This window comes from Oculina patagonica, chromosome 10 (genome assembly GCF_052425735.1).
Source record: "Oculina patagonica isolate OP01 chromosome 10, crgOcupat, whole genome shotgun sequence".
NCBI classification, from domain to species: Eukaryota; Metazoa; Cnidaria; class Anthozoa; order Scleractinia; family Oculinidae; genus Oculina; species Oculina patagonica.
The window spans coordinates 15,903,064-15,919,700 of NC_135767.1; the positions used below are offsets into that span (position 1 = coordinate 15,903,064).

Sequence of the window (16,637 nt, forward strand, 5' to 3'; positions counted from 1 at the left end):
TGTATGGGCCACTTGGCTCGGACACAGACCTTATCTTACACATTCGAGAGGCTCCAGTCTTGGATTCAATTGACAGAAAAGGTCCTGGAATAAGCCTTATTATCACTGTTAGCTGTTAGCTTGCTAGGTGCTGAACTGGGGAATCGTGGAATGCACCTTTTACTCGGATAAGATACCCCTCTTTCGGGAGATGCTTAAGCACAGTCGAGTTCGACTTTCTTATGTAGCACAAATTGCACATGTGGGATAACTGCAAACAGCGAAAATTAAAAGTTGTTTTCTTGGTCCCAAGTGATTGATAACAGTCTTTAAATAAGCCTCTAGCCTTGCAAGAACGAATTAACAGTGTACTTGTCGCAAACATGTATGCACTCTTTTCGTTTATAACTTCAATTTAATGGGAACTTTCATGTACATAGTAATGCCTATATTAAACTATAAAAAGAACGATGCCTAAATTAAAGCCTATATTAATGCCTATATAAAACTTTTAAAAGAGACCAGATATTTTATATATACACAAATCACTTGCTAACTGCCAGTCAATGACAAAAGTGAACCAAAATGTCGTGCCTGTTACACGATCCAGTAAAAATAAAAGCAATTAAAAGTTTTTACTGCTACATACACAGCAGATTGATGCTGACGCCACTACACATGGTCCTACAAGGGTGTAGGGCTTAATGAGGGTTCCAGACCAAAAAAGGGTCCAGGCCTGCCCCCCCCCCCCCCCCAAAGAAAAAAAAAACTGAGCTCTTGGCATTGTGGCAAAGGGTTACAAGGAGCAAAACGATGGGCTCCAGGCTCCAGTATAAAACCTGAAAGGTCTATGATAGGTGTGCTCTTCATTGTTTTTTTTTTTTTTTACTTTTAATTTTATACGTTCAACCTACCAAACTATAAGCAGCTTAATAATAAGAGGAAAAACAACAAAGTGATATCCTTGCTTTAAAACTCGGGTTCAGTAGTTGTTTACCTAGAAAACTTAATTAGAACTTATGCTTAATATGCAACTGTTTTAAAAATCGAACTTCACTGAATTGCTGTACAGCAGTATATTAAGTATATAATAGACCCCCACCGCGCAACATATATACAGTAAATTCTGAGTTATTCATCCAATGACTTCGCTAAAAGTATCCACATAATTGGAGTTCTGTCTAACGCTTAAAATATAGTTTAACACTAAACATGTTAAAAAAGGACAGGGTAACCAAAAAATACTTAGTGATTAATGGTTATTAGCTCCTGGATAAAACTGATCTCAAGTAAATTGGATTTCGCTTCTCATTGCTTTCTTGCTTCAACATTAATGGTTAAAAAAATAGTAGGCAAACCATGACTGCCGAGTGAAGGCTGGACCGGACTTGCAGCAGGAACCCGGATATTTTAAAAATATAAATACCGGAACTGGGTTAAAAAAATCAGAAAATTGCGGTTGTGAGGTTAAGATATATACCACAACTGCTACAATAATTGTTCAGATACATACAATAAACGCAATCATTTGGCTGTGATATAAATCAGTACAGATAAACCTCTTTGATACGGACACCAAAGGGACAGGAAGGATTGACCGTTTAATGGAGGTGTCCGTATTAAAGAGGTAGAGTTTATATGAATTTTTGTCTCTTTCGTATGCAGAGGTTCGACTGTATTAACTGTCAGTTGGAGTGGAATTCTGCATTCCACTTCCAGGCTTTTGAGTGTAACAGTCACTTTGAGGTGACGTAACTTCTTTCCACAGCGCTTCCAGCGCTTCTGGGCAACCCACGTGGCTCAGAGCATCACAAAGTGTTTTAGTAGTTGCTCTCTGGGGCCCATATTTTTCCATCCATGTCAAAAGCCCTTGGTAGCACTTTTCCTCAACCTCATAGTTTTTGTAGTTCTCTTCCAAATTTTTAATGGCTGTCTCGGACATGGAAAGTTTTCGCAAAAGTTTCTTCCACTTGAATCCAACATATGGGCTGATGCATTGGCAGTGTCTTTCTGTTACCGGCTCTTCGTCTCTACCTAATGACGAGAATTGGTGACCGCAGTGTAAGGTTTGCCCGCTTGAAGAACCTAAAAGAAAGCATTGCAGTCCACAACTAGATAGATGTCCTGAACTTGGGTTCAGCCTACAAAAAAGCAAATCGCTTCCATAATAATTCCTACGCTAATAGTTTGGGATAGATCAAAAACGAAAGTTACACGTCTCCTCCAAGAGTTTACATTTTGTTCAATTTTATGTGCCTATTCCATGAATAGGCTCCTTGGCATTAAATCCTCAAATATGTGTCGAACACATTGACTCTAAGGTAACACACAACGGATAGAAAATGTATACCTGATCAAGTAAAAAATCTAACTACGTTATGAGGATATTTTTTTAAATGTTTTGCAAACAAACTCTGAAGAATGAACAGGACGTGATACAGTCTACGGACCCTGAAAAAATGTTCAAAAGGTGATTTTTCAAATTGAGTGGCGTGATTTCAGCTTTTCAAAAACTCGTTATTTGATTTACGCTGTATTCTAACAAAGCAAGTCAAGATCTCTCTTGACCTCTTGTAATTTGTTGTATATAGTCTATTGTAGTTATAGCTTATTGTAAGTGGTGTTATGTCTTATGTTGTATTGTACGTATGATAACGCAAATGTCGAAAAAAAAATTACAAAAAAAGTCTAGACCTCTCTTGAAATAAGGATTAAAATAAACAGGCCCTACCAGAACGAACCTCAACAAGCTACATGCACCCAAAAAATTACGACGGTACATAAAATGAAATGATAAATAAGACCATTTTCCCACAACTTTCTCTCAATTTTTGACAGCGTGCATAATGTGTATATTGATAAATGAGTGACACAGGACATTTAAAAATTCAAACGTTACGTTTTCGCATTTCAATGTTTCTTTGCTTAAAGGTATAAAAATCATTCCAACATTCATTTCCGATTATGTCTCGTTGCCATTTGATGTTCCATGCTAATTTTGACAATGTCAGAGCCCAATTACGCACCTGGAGATGTGTTTCCTTCTTGACTGTCGCTATCATAGTCCTCGTCTTCCAATTCTGCCGCTGCCGAGGACGAACTTCCATTTCTCGTACCAATGCCACTCGATCCTGCGTCGCTTCGACATCCTTCTGCAGAGCTTTTACGGATGTTCTGACGCTTAATCAACAAATATAAAAATAATGCCAAGTTAGTATTGACGTGTTCTTCAAAGAGTTATTTCGTATATATATTTTGTTTTTACAGAACTTGGCCTCCAACCCAAAGAACGAAAGAAAAAAAAGTCAATCAATCAATTAATCAATCAATTAATCAATCAATCAATCAATCAATCAACCAACAAAACAGTCAATCAATCAATCGATCAATTAGTCAATCTATCAATCAATCAAAATCAATCGTATGTTGAACAATCTACTCTACCTGCTCTACTTAAGACCACTCAAGTACATGCTGTTGGTCATTTTTATCAATTAACTTATTTCCAAATCTGGTTCAACCTTTATCAACCTAAAGATCCACAGCTTAACCTGGGTAAAAAAATAAATTAACCTGAGAACAATTGAGCATACACGACGTCTTGTGCATCTCACTGTATTGCGTTACCTACAATAATTCTGGGGACATATGCGGAATTTTTACTTCATTCCCCTGTCCCAGAAAGCAAACGAAAGCCTATAGTTAAAATTAATGGAGGATTTATAGTATATATTTACCTTCAGAGGCGTAAAACCCGGATTTAGATAAATTAAGTATTCTTGGGGGTGATCTTCCTGTTGAAACTTTATTATACAAGAAAATCCGTTCACATCTCGACCTTCCTCTGGTTTTACATCAAAATCGCAGGCGTCCTTGGAGCGGAATCCATTCCCATTGACTTTCTCGTAGATGTATATCTTAAAGTAATAAGACGTAAGGAACTATTCAGTTATAGCATATTTGAAATGGAAGGTTCTGTTTTGCTGATATCGATGGTTAAAAATATGAAGATGCTACATGTAAAGGAACAACCGAATCGTAACAACGCGGTTCACAAATGCCTCGGAGCCGGTAGATTTATTAATGGAAAAGCTAGTCCGAAAGAAAGGAAGCGGAGAACTCACCCGAATACAATGGAATGTCTTTCGTAATTATTGCAGGAAACGATTGGGGGGAGAGAGACGAAAAATGGTAAGACGGAGCCACCTTCTTTGTCTCGGTTCACCCTCAACTAGCCTGCTTCATAGCCTTCCAACTTAAAGATTTTACAGTTCGCTACTATGGAAAAAGGCCCAACTTCACACTTTTCTTTCTAATCAGTTACTCTTGGCAGCGTAGTTTAACTTATCGATGTATCACATTTGAAACAACGCTATCAAATCCCAAAAAGCCGGTTTACAGTAAGTTACACCAAAAAAAGGCAGAAGAAATACTATACGTGTTTTCACCATTGCCTCTTACTGTTCTCAGTTTTCGTATCATTTGTTTCTGAACCTTACTTATACACCCTTTGAAAAATGGATTGGAATACACAGATGATCGGAAGGTGGGGTCTCATTTCAGCTATTTAGATATAATGTTGTGGACTGACTCGCCTTACCTCGCTCATTCACTTGCTAAACAGTGAAGCTAATGCCGGCATGTGTAGGCATCTAATCTATCTCCTTGACAAGGCTGTCAAGGTCTTACATATATTATTGCCCAAAAAAATGGTGTTGAAACATTTTAAGAATTAAAGTTACAGCTAACCTGTGTATCAGGCATCTTGTCCGTTTTCCAGCCTTCTTCAAGATTGGTGAGTTTCACTGTTATTTCTTTGTTGTCATTGTACATTCTGAAGGGCTTTTCCCTCGCTGGCCTCGAGTCAGGAAACCGCTCTCTATCTTTCAACTCCACCCGCTAGTGAGAAGGAAGACAAATACAGAAAGAGAAGTGTAAGATTTTTTTAAATTTTATTTATAATTTTTTTTATTTTTATTTCAGTCTTAGCAATCCCCAAGTAACTATTTTAAAGAAATCATTGTCTATATTTAAAATACAGCAAATAAATAAATAAATAAATATAAATAAATAAATAAATAAATAAATGGGTTTGAGTTGCCAGCTGTCTTATAAGGCGTGCTTTCTAGTATGGTGCAATTGAATTATCTTAACTGCATGATTTACATGAGAATTAGTTTGGATTTGAGTCGCAAGGGGTTTTTTATTCACACGCTTAGCATAATCAAACTGTCCCGACATTCTTAATGTCTTATTTATTTTGATTTGATACTAACTGTCTACCCACCCGTTCATCCACCCATCCACCCATCCATCAATTCATCCATTTATCCATACATTCCTCCCTCCCTCACTCCTTCCCACCGTCCTCCCGTCTACCTTTCGTCCGTCCGTGGACGGATATATGGATTTATATACATGTCTTCATGCATAGACGAACGACTAGATTGATTCGTATTTATGGCTTAGCATACATATTTGGGCACCGCACGCTCATTCCTCCGTTCAATTGATCACCTACCCTCTTAGAATCTTCGTTGTCATTGTAGACGTAGAATCGTAAGTAGATAAGGTCGCTTTGGGGATCTGGTTTGCTGGCAAAAACCGTCGCTCTTTTCCTCTTTGGCCCGCCACAGGCAAATATGCTCCAGAGAGAGAAAGTCTTCGTTTTGATGTGAATGGAGTCCTTCTTCACCGTGAACCAGGCTTTAGACTGACTGCTTTTTTCCCATTCATTTGGCACTTTCTCCCAGCTGAGAAGACCTTTAAGCATTTGCAGAGGACCATATTAGGGCCTTGTAAAAGATTCACACTAACAACGATCAACTCGATGAGACAAAAAAGCAGACCAATAACCCTGTAAAAGTTGCATTTGGGGGTAAGAATGAACTCTAATTCCAGGAAGAATCAAAATAAAAATTTCTTCTAAGAATGTCAATATAATACTAAGTATGTATATAGGTGAAGATAATAAAGAAAATCGTCAACTAGATTGTACTGTTGTACGGTCGCATTTTCAGACTTCACATTACAAGGAATCGGTGGCAATCAGTAGCAAATGTTAAGAGCTTGCCGAGTGGTATAAGCTCTCTAATCTTAGCTTAACATTAAAAAGGTGTAAGTGTAATAATTGTAAACATACCATTTTCGTTGTCAGGTAACTGCCCACATCTGTAAACAGTTATCCACTCCTTTTTAGCCTCAACCAAATCCAGGCAATGCGGAACAATAATTTTGACTGGTTTTAAAAATTCAATTTCGTGAGGTCCACATTCAATCACGGGGGATATAAGCGTCTCATCGGGTGTTTTAGGGACATCCCGCAATAAAGCTGTTTCATTGTAGATCACACCGAAAAAGATAGGCTGCTCAATTCCAACGGGAATTGTATCGCTATCAACAATGATGCTGACGTCAGAGTCTAAAGCAGCGCACAACTCTCCACCAGCACTGCTAAATGTGTCTTCTGCTCGTGTGATGTATTTTGCAAACGATGTCGGCAGTTGGTTGCGTTGAACTTTGTCGCTGCAGTTTGGTAAATCCTGTTTTGGTTCATTTGCAGTCTTTATGAAAAGAAAAAAAACTTTTATGACTTACTGTTGGGCTGCAAAAGTGTCAGACCTAGTTCAGTTTTTTTCTATTTTTGTTAAAAATTTTCGTATAAGGGAACAGTACTTTCGTATTTCTTTCAAAGGAAAGAATCCTACAAACCTGTTTTCTTGCAGCAAAACCTACTTTCATATACATGTTGCAGATATTAGAGGATCATGACGAAAATTTAATAGCACCAAATTGAGATACTTTTGCATGGCTTGGTGATAACCATCTGCAAAAGGGTTCAAGTTTTCAATGTATTTTCCGAAGCATAACATTTTACCGTGTTCTTCGAAATTTGGTGCTATAACTGAATTTTGCATGATAATTTTAGTTATGATATCAGCTTTCAAATCGGATGAAATTCTTTATTTAAGTTGCAAATAATAACGCAAGCATTAAATAAATAAGTTCAGTCTCAATCAGAACAGCCTTTAATGGTCTTCTACGACCCCGCAAGGGAAAGAAGACATGACGACGCCATATGACGGCTGAAAAGGGTGATGCCTTACAGCTAGCATGTCAACTGAATGTGTTTCGCCTTGTCACAAATTACATGAAACCATTTTCAACCCTATTACCCACATTAGGTCTTAATGTAAGTTCGTTTTTTAATCCTTCTCAGTCTTCCTTTATATATCCTTAACAGTACTTGTTCCATTTTGGTTTGCCACCTCCTCTTTTATTTGATCAAACTCAAAACAAACTGAAAATGTCATTTTCCTTAAAACAGCCATACGAAGTCAACGATTCAGGTCATGCTTATAAAAAGCTGATCATTAAACCTAACTGAAAGGCATCTCTTATATTTAGTTTAACCAGCCGAATACCATATCGATTTTTCGGAATTTATCAAAAACAATATTTTTTTTAGAATACCACAATGATATTTTCTAAGATATTTCTCCAGAAGAGTATCACGATTTTTGGTCCTTTTTTGCTCCTGTACAACGCCTCTAAATATTTCCAAACAGAGCAAGGAACATTTTAAAGACACTTGTCTTCACTAAGCTTGTCCTATATATGCTCTTCCGACATGGATCAGCCGAGAGGGAACATAAAAACATATATAGAAAGCTTTATTCTAGATACAATCTTAAAACTTGCACGGAGTAAAATCAAATCCTGTGTGGGCATTATTTGATCTCCGATGTGCATTATCTAGTGATTGGTAATATTTCCAAGCTTTATTATGTGGGTAGTTAAAACTTACCTCAGTCTGCGGTAATATCTTTGTTCCCACACATACTGGTTCGTTGTTTTCAATGCTGGCTGTAACTTCAAATGTCGGAGTAATATGTCTCAAATTTGTTATGCTACACCGTTTCCTAGCATCAGGAAAAAAGCAATTTGTAAATTAATCATTACATCAGAATACTATTCAATTACGGATTTTTTTTTCATAAAAATCGATGAAGACCATTATTGAATAACTGAATAACATTTACATACTTTTAGAGCGGTTTTCACGTGATTGCGAAAGTAATTTGCGCTTGCTTTGGTTTTGCATTACTACGCTTAGTGATTGGTTAAAAAAAAAAAAAAAAAATTCGCACCACTTTCTCAGCCAATCAGACATGAAACCAAAAGCAATCGTGACTCGCTCACGTTTTCCCGCGCTTCATGCTTGCAACATGTATTTGCTTTGAGTTTCGATTGGCTCACTGGATTGTCTGTGTCCTTTGTGATTGGCCAGAGTAATTACTTCGCTTTTGGTTTTACGACACTCAATGGAAAACTGCTTTATGAAACACAAAGTTTACAACTGAATCACGTTAAACGGTACAGACGTAGCCACGCAACGCCTCGCAACGCCACGGCTTTCTTCCGGTTTGTTTAAATATATTTTTCTTTTCATAGTACATATAAACGCTATGGAGTAAAAAAACTTACAGATAGCCTTTCCGCACACAAAAAATGGTGAGACCAGTCAGTAAAATAAATACAGATAATCCTGCTGCAAGGCCCATAACTTGTTTTCTCTTTCCTGAATTTCTCTTGTTAGTGTTTCTATCAACAGCTGCCTCCATCTGTGGATCAGCCAAAGCTGCAAATAAAAAGAAAAAAAAAACTAACTGGGGCTCCAGTAACCCCCTCTTCCCGTACTTTGGTAGGGGCTGGAATTGGCTTGTACGTCCGAGGCTTATCTTCTACCCCGTCATTACGCTCGGTTAATAGCTTTAATGTTTTAGCGTATGCGGTTGGAATATTTTGCGAATGTGGCAATCTGACTGCTGCAGGAGGCCGTTCCGCAGTCCGCTCACACTGCAATATTCCGCCCGAGATGTATAAAGAAAATAAGTCTACACATATGACAAAATGTGGACTCTGGGATCGGTGCTTGAATATCGACGTTAGTCGGCCTTCAAAGCAAGTCCCGCGCTCGAATAGTGAAGGGGGCCTAGGTAAACGAAGAATGAAGGAAGACACTGACAAAGGGTCTTTTATAGAAGGTCGTACTTTTCGCAAACTGTTTTATTCTTCATAGACAACAGCTTTCGTTTTCTACTAATACTGAAAGCGCCGTAATTTCTTGACCATAAACCGCCAGATAAATATGAATATACCCGCCAAACCGTCAGGGTGTAGTAGACCTTCCTGGTGAATATTTTCCTTCCGTTTTAAGCACCTTGTTTTTGACGGATCAATTCTACGACTCTCTTTCAGTTGAGGCAACACTTATGATATCACACAGTTGCCCAATGATTGGTGAACAAGATGTTATTATTTTCTTGTCATTGCAAGTTGCTATAGCAACGGTATAACTTTTTAAAAACACCCTCAATTTTAGCTTTAAGTGCCTATAACTCAAAAACGAGTTCGGTGACCCGCTTTTTTATTATTGAATTGTAATCAACAGCAAAAGATGCATCTTTCTGCAAAATTTTCAAAAAATCTGTACATTACGTTCAGAGCCACCTTAAAGTTATGAAAATTTAAGGTGGCTTTGAACCCCATCTACAGATTTCGTTTAAACTTTGCAAAAAGTTGCACCTTGTCGTGCTAATCAAAAATTGATTATAAAAAAAAGGGGTCACTGAACTCATTTTTGAGTAATTAGAAGTTAAATCTAAAATATAGAGTGTATTTGCGAGTTTATACCATTTCTATGGTAACCTATTGTGTCACAAAAACAATACAAACGTGTTTCACAATCATTGGGTATTTGTTTGATACCATAACTGTAGCATGAACAGATAAAGAGTGGTTATAATGACCCATCGAAATCTAAGTCTTGGAAAGTGCTGGAAACTGTAGCCAGCCACCTTAACAGCGATTTGTCTTCGTATGCAATCTACTTATAAATGAAGGCCTTGATGCCATTTACACAATGTATTGAGTTAAGCATCTTCCAAAGTGTTTTTTGTTTTCACGCAAAACATAAAATAGTGGTAACATATTATTCGTGCTGTTTTAAGCTTCTTTAAGCTTTTGGTTTACGTGAGGCATCACTGTCAAGACTGATCGAGAAGCTGGCACTGCATTTCGCCGACAACAATAATTTTCTCTAACCGCTTTCGGCAGGGCTTCCGGTCTTCGAAAGAACAGTCTTTGATCTACAGTCTGGTTCAATTTGGGACCGATATGTCTTGGATGACTATAGCTGGTATATCAAAATAAAATCACAAATTCGCTTCTTAATATAATCTGTACTGTACAAGCCGGAACAATTTCTGCACCGTTTCGGGTATATAACAAGAAAGCGCGAAACAAATATGTCACTTAAAAGTGCTCAACAAATCACTCTAAAGACCAATGACTTACCTTTCCTTTTGCAGGTCTTGTTATCTTGCTTCACAAAAAATCCCCATGGACACACACATTTGTAACCAGATGCCTTCGCTACACAGAAATGACTACATCCTCCATTATTTACAGCACAAGGGTTCGAAGCTTTTTTTAGGAAGACGTAAAAATGGTGTGAGATACAACATATGTCAGATTTTCAGTGGCCACAAACTACAACTTTTATTTCTGCACCGTTTCGGGTATATAACAAGAAAGCGCGAAACAAATATGTCACTTGAAAGTGCTCAACAAATCACTCTAAAGACCAATGACTTACCTTTCCTTTTGCAGGTCTTGTTATCTTGCTTCACAAAAAATCCCCATGGACACACACATTTGTAACCAGATGCCTTCGCTACACAGAAATGACTGCATCCTCCATTATTTACAGCACAAGGGTTCGAAGCTTTTTTTTAGGAAGACGTAAAAATGGTGTGAGATACAACATATGTCAGATTTTCAGTGGCCACAAACTACAAAGAAGGCCACTTCAATAGAGCTAACTCACCATAATCGATCTTATGGGGCTGCAGGTAATTGTATTCTTTCAGTTCAAGCTAATTTTAGTGTGGATCAGTGAAGTGGGGGAGAACGACCATCTCCAACCCCTCACATTACGAAAATATTTGTTTTTATGTTTGACTGCTCGGCTCCATTAGCACTCGAGCTTAATCAGTTATCGATGACTAACACGATCTCTACCCGAGAGTGCAACATTTTAGTCAATGCATCTCGTGCAAACCGAAATACTCGATTTCACAATTGCAAAAACGCGTTTATGAGTTAAGAAAAAAGCGAATTCTTTGAATGTCGACCTATTTTTGTGCATTTTCGTACATACACCATTTCCGTTCGATGTTTACTTATCACGAGTGCAGAAAAATGATAACACAAAAACTGCTCTAAATTAAACACATAAATTGCATTTAAATTGTCAGTAAAAGTGATGTTAATGGGACTAAAGTGGTTCCTAAGTAAACTGCATGCAATAAACTATGCAACCATCGTCTGCACACATTCTAAGATGCAACTTCTTTGAATACCTGGAGGTTGCCGGGCGTAGTCGTACGCTACGATGCGCATAGGCTCTCTGCCTGTAATGCTGTAACCGTACAGCAATCTTTTAGTGGCAACATCAAGTAAATAAATCTCCTTAGGCACATTCCAAACAGTAAAAAATAAGGAAGGTTGAATCAGCGTCACTCCAAACGGATGTAAACTGCTTAGCTGTAAAAGTAGCTTTCTGTTGTTGCCATTGTAGTCGACGGATTCCACTCTGCCCAGTGCTTCATCCACCCAAAATACACGTTTGTTTCCTTTGTCAAGGTCAATACCACTGGGCAAATGCAGAATTGTTGTCACAATGGAGACTCTCTTATTTCCATCCAATGAAGCTCTTTCAATCGTATTGGTACCCGAGTCAGTCCAGAACATCAAGCTGCCAGATAAATAAACATAAACTTGTGGCTTTTTGGCCTGTGTCCTGATTGCGGGATAGTTAGATGTTTTGCCTGAAGGCTATTTTTAAAACTTTACGACGTTTATTCTGTCCTATGTTTCACTAACTTAATGCATTTCACGCGAGTAAGTTTAGGAGAATTCGACAAGTACGTACTTGTGTATCAAAGATCTGGTTCTCTCAAACTTCATTAACCACCCCTGTGAGCGGCTTTCGCACCAATTCTTAAATGCCGATAATTATTGCTTTCATTTTTTGTGTGAATGCCATATCTTTTTGTGAATGTTCTTATTTCTTATATTTTTCTTAATATCAAAATAAACGTTTATACGTATTAATTTGGCTATCACAAAACACGCTTGGCAATTACGGGCCCTAATAGGCCAGGAAAAACTACTCTTTTGTCTTTTGAAACAATTGGCATTTTTTCAATAGTTTTATATTTTATATAATTTGACTTCACATATTCTTTCAAAATCACACATTAGTTTTGGCAAAACTTCAAATTGAAATTTTGACGTGTGACGTATGACGTCATTTTCCCGCCAAAAATTCTTAAAATCGACAAACAAAAACCATATGAACATTTGGAATTCCGTGTTCTGCTACCTGGCCAAGTTTGAGCTTAAAGGAGAAGTTCACTCCAGAATGGCCATTTATTTTCTTTACGCCAATAAAACGTTTATACAAAGATATGTTATTCACCAAAATTTCAGCCTCCAACGTGCGCTATAACGCTACGAAATCTTTCCCAAAACTCGACAACTGAACGCCGCCATTTTGGAGCTGGTAATGTCTGCATGACGTCAAAGCGCTCAGCCTGAAGTTTGGCGGAAAAAAAAATAAATACTCGAAACTAATTGTTGCTTCGTAGTGGCTTTTGTTTGTCAATATGCCTGTTTGTGCAGCTCCATTTTGCTCAAACAGAGGTCCAAGAAATACAAAAAACAAGGAGTTTCGACTGTTAAAATTTTCCCGCCAAACTTCAGGCTGAGCTCTTTGACGTCACGCATACATTACCAGCTCCAAGATGGCGGCCTTCAGTTGTCGAGTTTTGGGAAAGATTTCGTAGGGTTATAGCGCACGTTGGAGGCTGAAATTTTGGTGAATAACATATCTTTGTATAAACGTTTTATTGGCGTAAGAAAATAAATGGCCATTCTGGAGTGAACTTCTTTTTACGGACAAAAAACAAAAGAGTACTACTCTGAGTTTTTCGTGGCCTAATCAGGGTCCATAATTGCCAAGCGTGAAAGTTATATTTTTATTACCTGCTGTCAAGATCTAGAACTATTTCTCTAGGTTCATCAAGTCCCGAGGAAATCAAAGTACGTTGGTTATTGCCATCAAGGTCTGATATTGATATGGTATCATATGTTGTATCAGTCCAGTAGAGATGTGATGACCTCCAGTCTACTGCCAGTCCATCACAAACTCCAATCCCTGTAACAATCGTTGTCGTGTCTGCTTCATCAATGCGGAAACGTTTGATGTTTTTTTCTGTTACATCACTCCAAAAAATGTAACCAAAGGTGAAATGAACGTCTATGGCAACAGCCCTTGTCAAACCAGAAATAATGGAATGAACGGCTGCAGTTTGGTAGTCCATGGCCAAAATATTCGTCGTGTTTGATACCAGCAAACATGGAGGACTGCATAAGGTGACTAGGGACCAAATAGAGAGCGAAACGTGTGATTCATGCCAAGGGAAAACTGGCTCTTAGGTTCCTTCTACAAGTAATGATGATAATGATAATGATAATCAATTTATATATAGTGCATTTTTCATATGTAATGTTCAAATGCGCTGTACTTATACTGTAATTTACTACACAAAGGCCAGACCACAACACCGGGAACTTCGTGTGTGGGTTCTGTAACGTTCCCTGTTATAATACTGAAGATACAGGAGACGGGACCTACGGTTTATCGTCCTTTTCCTTTTTCTCCTCAGTTATTTTAAGACCCTGAGTGTTGGTCCGGTCTGGGGTTCGAACCCACGACCTCCCGCACAGCAGTCCGGCGCTCTACCAACTGAGCTAACCAGGCGGCGGTTTTTCTTGTATCTCACAAGAAAGATACAAGAAAATCTGGAAATTTTAGTTGGATCCAGAGGGTAGTTGTAGTATTGTTTCCTTACATTTTAATGATCAGAAGACTTCTATAAACGATATGAAAACAGGTAAAGGGTTGTTATGCGATTTTCGAATTAAGCTGATAGCTAGGAAAGCATATGCGTCAAGATCTATTAGTTTTAGACAGAAAATTTAATAAATAGAAAAATGTTTTTTTTTTCCAACTGGTAATATCAGACTCACTTCTAGGGTGGCGAATGGCGGCAAACAAACATCTCATACTGTGTAAAAACACTTGAAAATACAGTAGAATCCCGGTAACTCGAACAACCCCGCTAACTCGAACTAAATTTCGTTTCATTTGATCACGATGTGCGTCAAATTTACCCTGATAACTCAAATTCTGTTTCTTGCAGCTCGCCACGGATGCCCATTGTAAAATACCATTATCTCTTCTTGTCATGTAATCGGATTTAAACACTATAGCGAACACTACGGCAATTCGATTTCAATTAGAGCAAGGAACAGATCACGTATCTGACAGTCATTTTCCACTCTTATCATAAAAATGTATGATCGTGTGAGAGTTTCTGACGAGATAAGTTCAATTTGCACTGTACTGTATGCTGAAGTGCTGAAAAATATATAAACTGGCGTATCAAATGATTGCAGTTGAACACGTTCGTTGAACAGTACAGGTGGCGCGAGCTTCAGCATTCCAGGGTAATTACGGAGCATAGTAATGAAAAACAAGAGCATTTTTTTTACTTTCAGCACTCTATTTATAACCGCTCTATGAACAACTCAAGCAGAACACGAGCTGGAGCCTGCCTTTTTGACTTCCAGTTTGTGTTATAGGGCCGTAAGAAAGAAAAAATGCCAAGTGATTTAAAACTAATGCATACCCAATTACCGAAATGCCTACTTATACAAGTTCCGTCACAAGTAAAATAAAAAAGTCTGTGTCCGAGCCAAGTGGCCCATACAGCCGAAGCTAATCCCGGTTTCCGTAGCATTAAGCGGCTGAGAGTATTGCTACCCCCTCCCCCCCCCCCCCCCCCTCCTGGATAGGATGCCAGTCCATCGCAGGGATTACCCCCAGCAGAAATTCACTGGTATCCATTTATACACCTGGATGGAAAAAGGCACTGTGAGAGTAAAGTGTCTTACCCAAGAACACAGGTAAAATAAGATTTAAGTTAATTTCTGTTTGCGCCGGTGTTACCTGTTTTAACCAGCATACTATGTTACTACATGTTTTACATAACAAAAGGAAACAAAAGGGCACGACAGTGGCGGGCTTAATTATGCACTAACGCTTGTTCTTTTAGTGAAGAAATGTTTAAAATAGAAAATGCTCGAAAGTGGCTGAAGTGGGTGACTTACTTTGTTAACTTACCTCCACAAACGCTCATACTTTGCTTCTGAATTAAAGTCAACACCACAGACAGCGCGCAAATCCACCAGGTGTAACTCATGTTTGTAGGTAATAGTCCCTGCTTCTAGAACAAATCAACAGTATTAGCATACGTAATACACTGAGAAATGCTTAATGGCCTGTTCGCACAAAATTAATAAGAAAATCGATGTAATCTCACCACGAATCAACAGCACATCAGTCCAAAGTACAAATTCACTCTTTTAGGGAAACGAGCTTATAACGAAATCCACTCAGGTATGCGTGAAAACCAAATCTTAAAAGAAAGACATGAACTGCCAACCGACAGCTTGCACCCAGAGCAGAAATTGTCCTAGACTTTATATGGAGACAACATTGTCGCAAGTCAAAAGTAAAACCGCAGAAGCTTGTTTTCAAATGTCTGCAACCAGCGCCAGTTTCGTAGTTCTATGCCCCGAAATGATCAAGTTTGCGGCAAGCGAATGCTCATGATCTCGTCCCCCGCAAAACAAATCAACCTCAAACTTTCAGTTTCCAATTAACTGTGACAACAGTTATTGCAAGGGACTTTCCCTTTTGATGACGTATTCACGGTATTTCTGTGAGATCTCATTGAGGTTTTCAAATGTCCATCCATATATCATACCACATACAAGAAAAAGCTTGTGTGAATAAAGAAATAACAAACGCTTCAGCCTGTCAGTTTTTTAAGTCTTAAAGAAATGAAACACGGCCTTCTTTTCAAACCAGCGAACTTATTCAAATGTGCAAAACTCGTGCTGATCTGAATAACTTATCATGATCTATCGACATCAATTAAGTAATAAACAACACATAACTAAAACATTTCTAAATTATAAGAACTTGTGTCTAATAAGTGCAGAAACTATAAATACTCCAATAAATGTGTTGATAGACTTTGTACATGGCAATGCTATTCTTGTATGAGCTGACAATCCTATTTATTTAGATAATGCATGTTTTTTTCTGGTAAGTTCGTTAAAAATCCATTCGTCATGCATGCTTGAAAAATATTAAGATCTTCAACCATGCAAGACTGTTGCATTAGTCGTAATTCAATTTTGACGTTTGTGAACAACAATTTACGTAGAAGGCGCAGGAAAAAGAGAAACCACTTGTTTAAAAATAGGTGACAAGATTTCTTTCAGATATAACTCGGTAACCGTGACGACGGCTTTAGTTGTATGCGATAGATTACGTTTGGGGCACGTGTGGAATGCTGATGACATCTTCGTTCTAACAGAACAATCGATTTTCAATTATAAGCGTTGGATGCTTAAAGCAAGGGACTTTCCCTTTTCATTGTGTATTTATAAAACAT

At 38.1% G+C, this 16,637-nt stretch overlaps 2 protein-coding genes across 4 annotated transcripts in view; both read right to left on the reverse strand.

Annotated features, from left to right (window-relative positions):
- Positions 1 to 16,637, reverse strand: part of LOC144628972 (low-density lipoprotein receptor-related protein 6-like) — a 58,506-nt gene that overhangs the window by 17,192 nt on the left and 24,677 nt on the right. The window lies entirely within an intron of this gene.
- On the reverse strand, positions 849 to 15,810 carry LOC144628987 (uncharacterized). 3 transcript variants are annotated; one of them, XM_078487124.1, is made up of 14 exons: positions 15,495 to 15,810; positions 15,296 to 15,395; positions 13,093 to 13,486; positions 11,406 to 11,800; positions 10,640 to 10,768; positions 10,339 to 10,467; positions 8,467 to 8,620; positions 7,787 to 7,901; positions 6,122 to 6,542; positions 5,501 to 5,742; positions 4,729 to 4,878; positions 3,717 to 3,896; positions 3,006 to 3,159; positions 849 to 2,064 (listed from the first exon to the last, which is right to left on the reverse strand). In XM_078487124.1, exons 2-14 carry the CDS (start codon positions 15,372 to 15,374, stop codon positions 1,658 to 1,660), a joined length of 2,949 nt encoding a protein of 982 aa, XP_078343250.1. In that variant the 5' UTR covers positions 15,375 to 15,395; positions 15,495 to 15,810; the 3' UTR covers positions 849 to 1,657. The 3 variants fall into 3 exon arrangements, with proteins under 3 accessions (XP_078343250.1, XP_078343249.1, XP_078343251.1); XM_078487123.1 differs by having other exon boundaries at positions 15,296 to 15,398; XM_078487125.1 differs by lacking the exon at positions 15,495 to 15,810 and having other exon boundaries at positions 15,283 to 15,299.

Excerpts from the sequence above, each read along its gene's own strand:
- LOC144628987 (XM_078487124.1), bottom strand. The coding sequence starts at position 15,374 with ATGAGTTACACCTGGTGGATTTGCGCGCTGTCTGTGGTGTTGACTTTA. Across the intron at positions 10,468-10,639 it reads CAAGACCTGCAAAAGGAAAG|CTTCGAACCCTTGTGCTGTA; the intron begins GTAAGTCATTGG and ends TCCTAAAAAAAG. Across the intron at positions 6,543-7,786 it reads AGATATTACCGCAGACTGAG|ACTGCAAATGAACCAAAACA; the intron begins GTAAGTTTTAAC and ends CTTTTCATAAAG.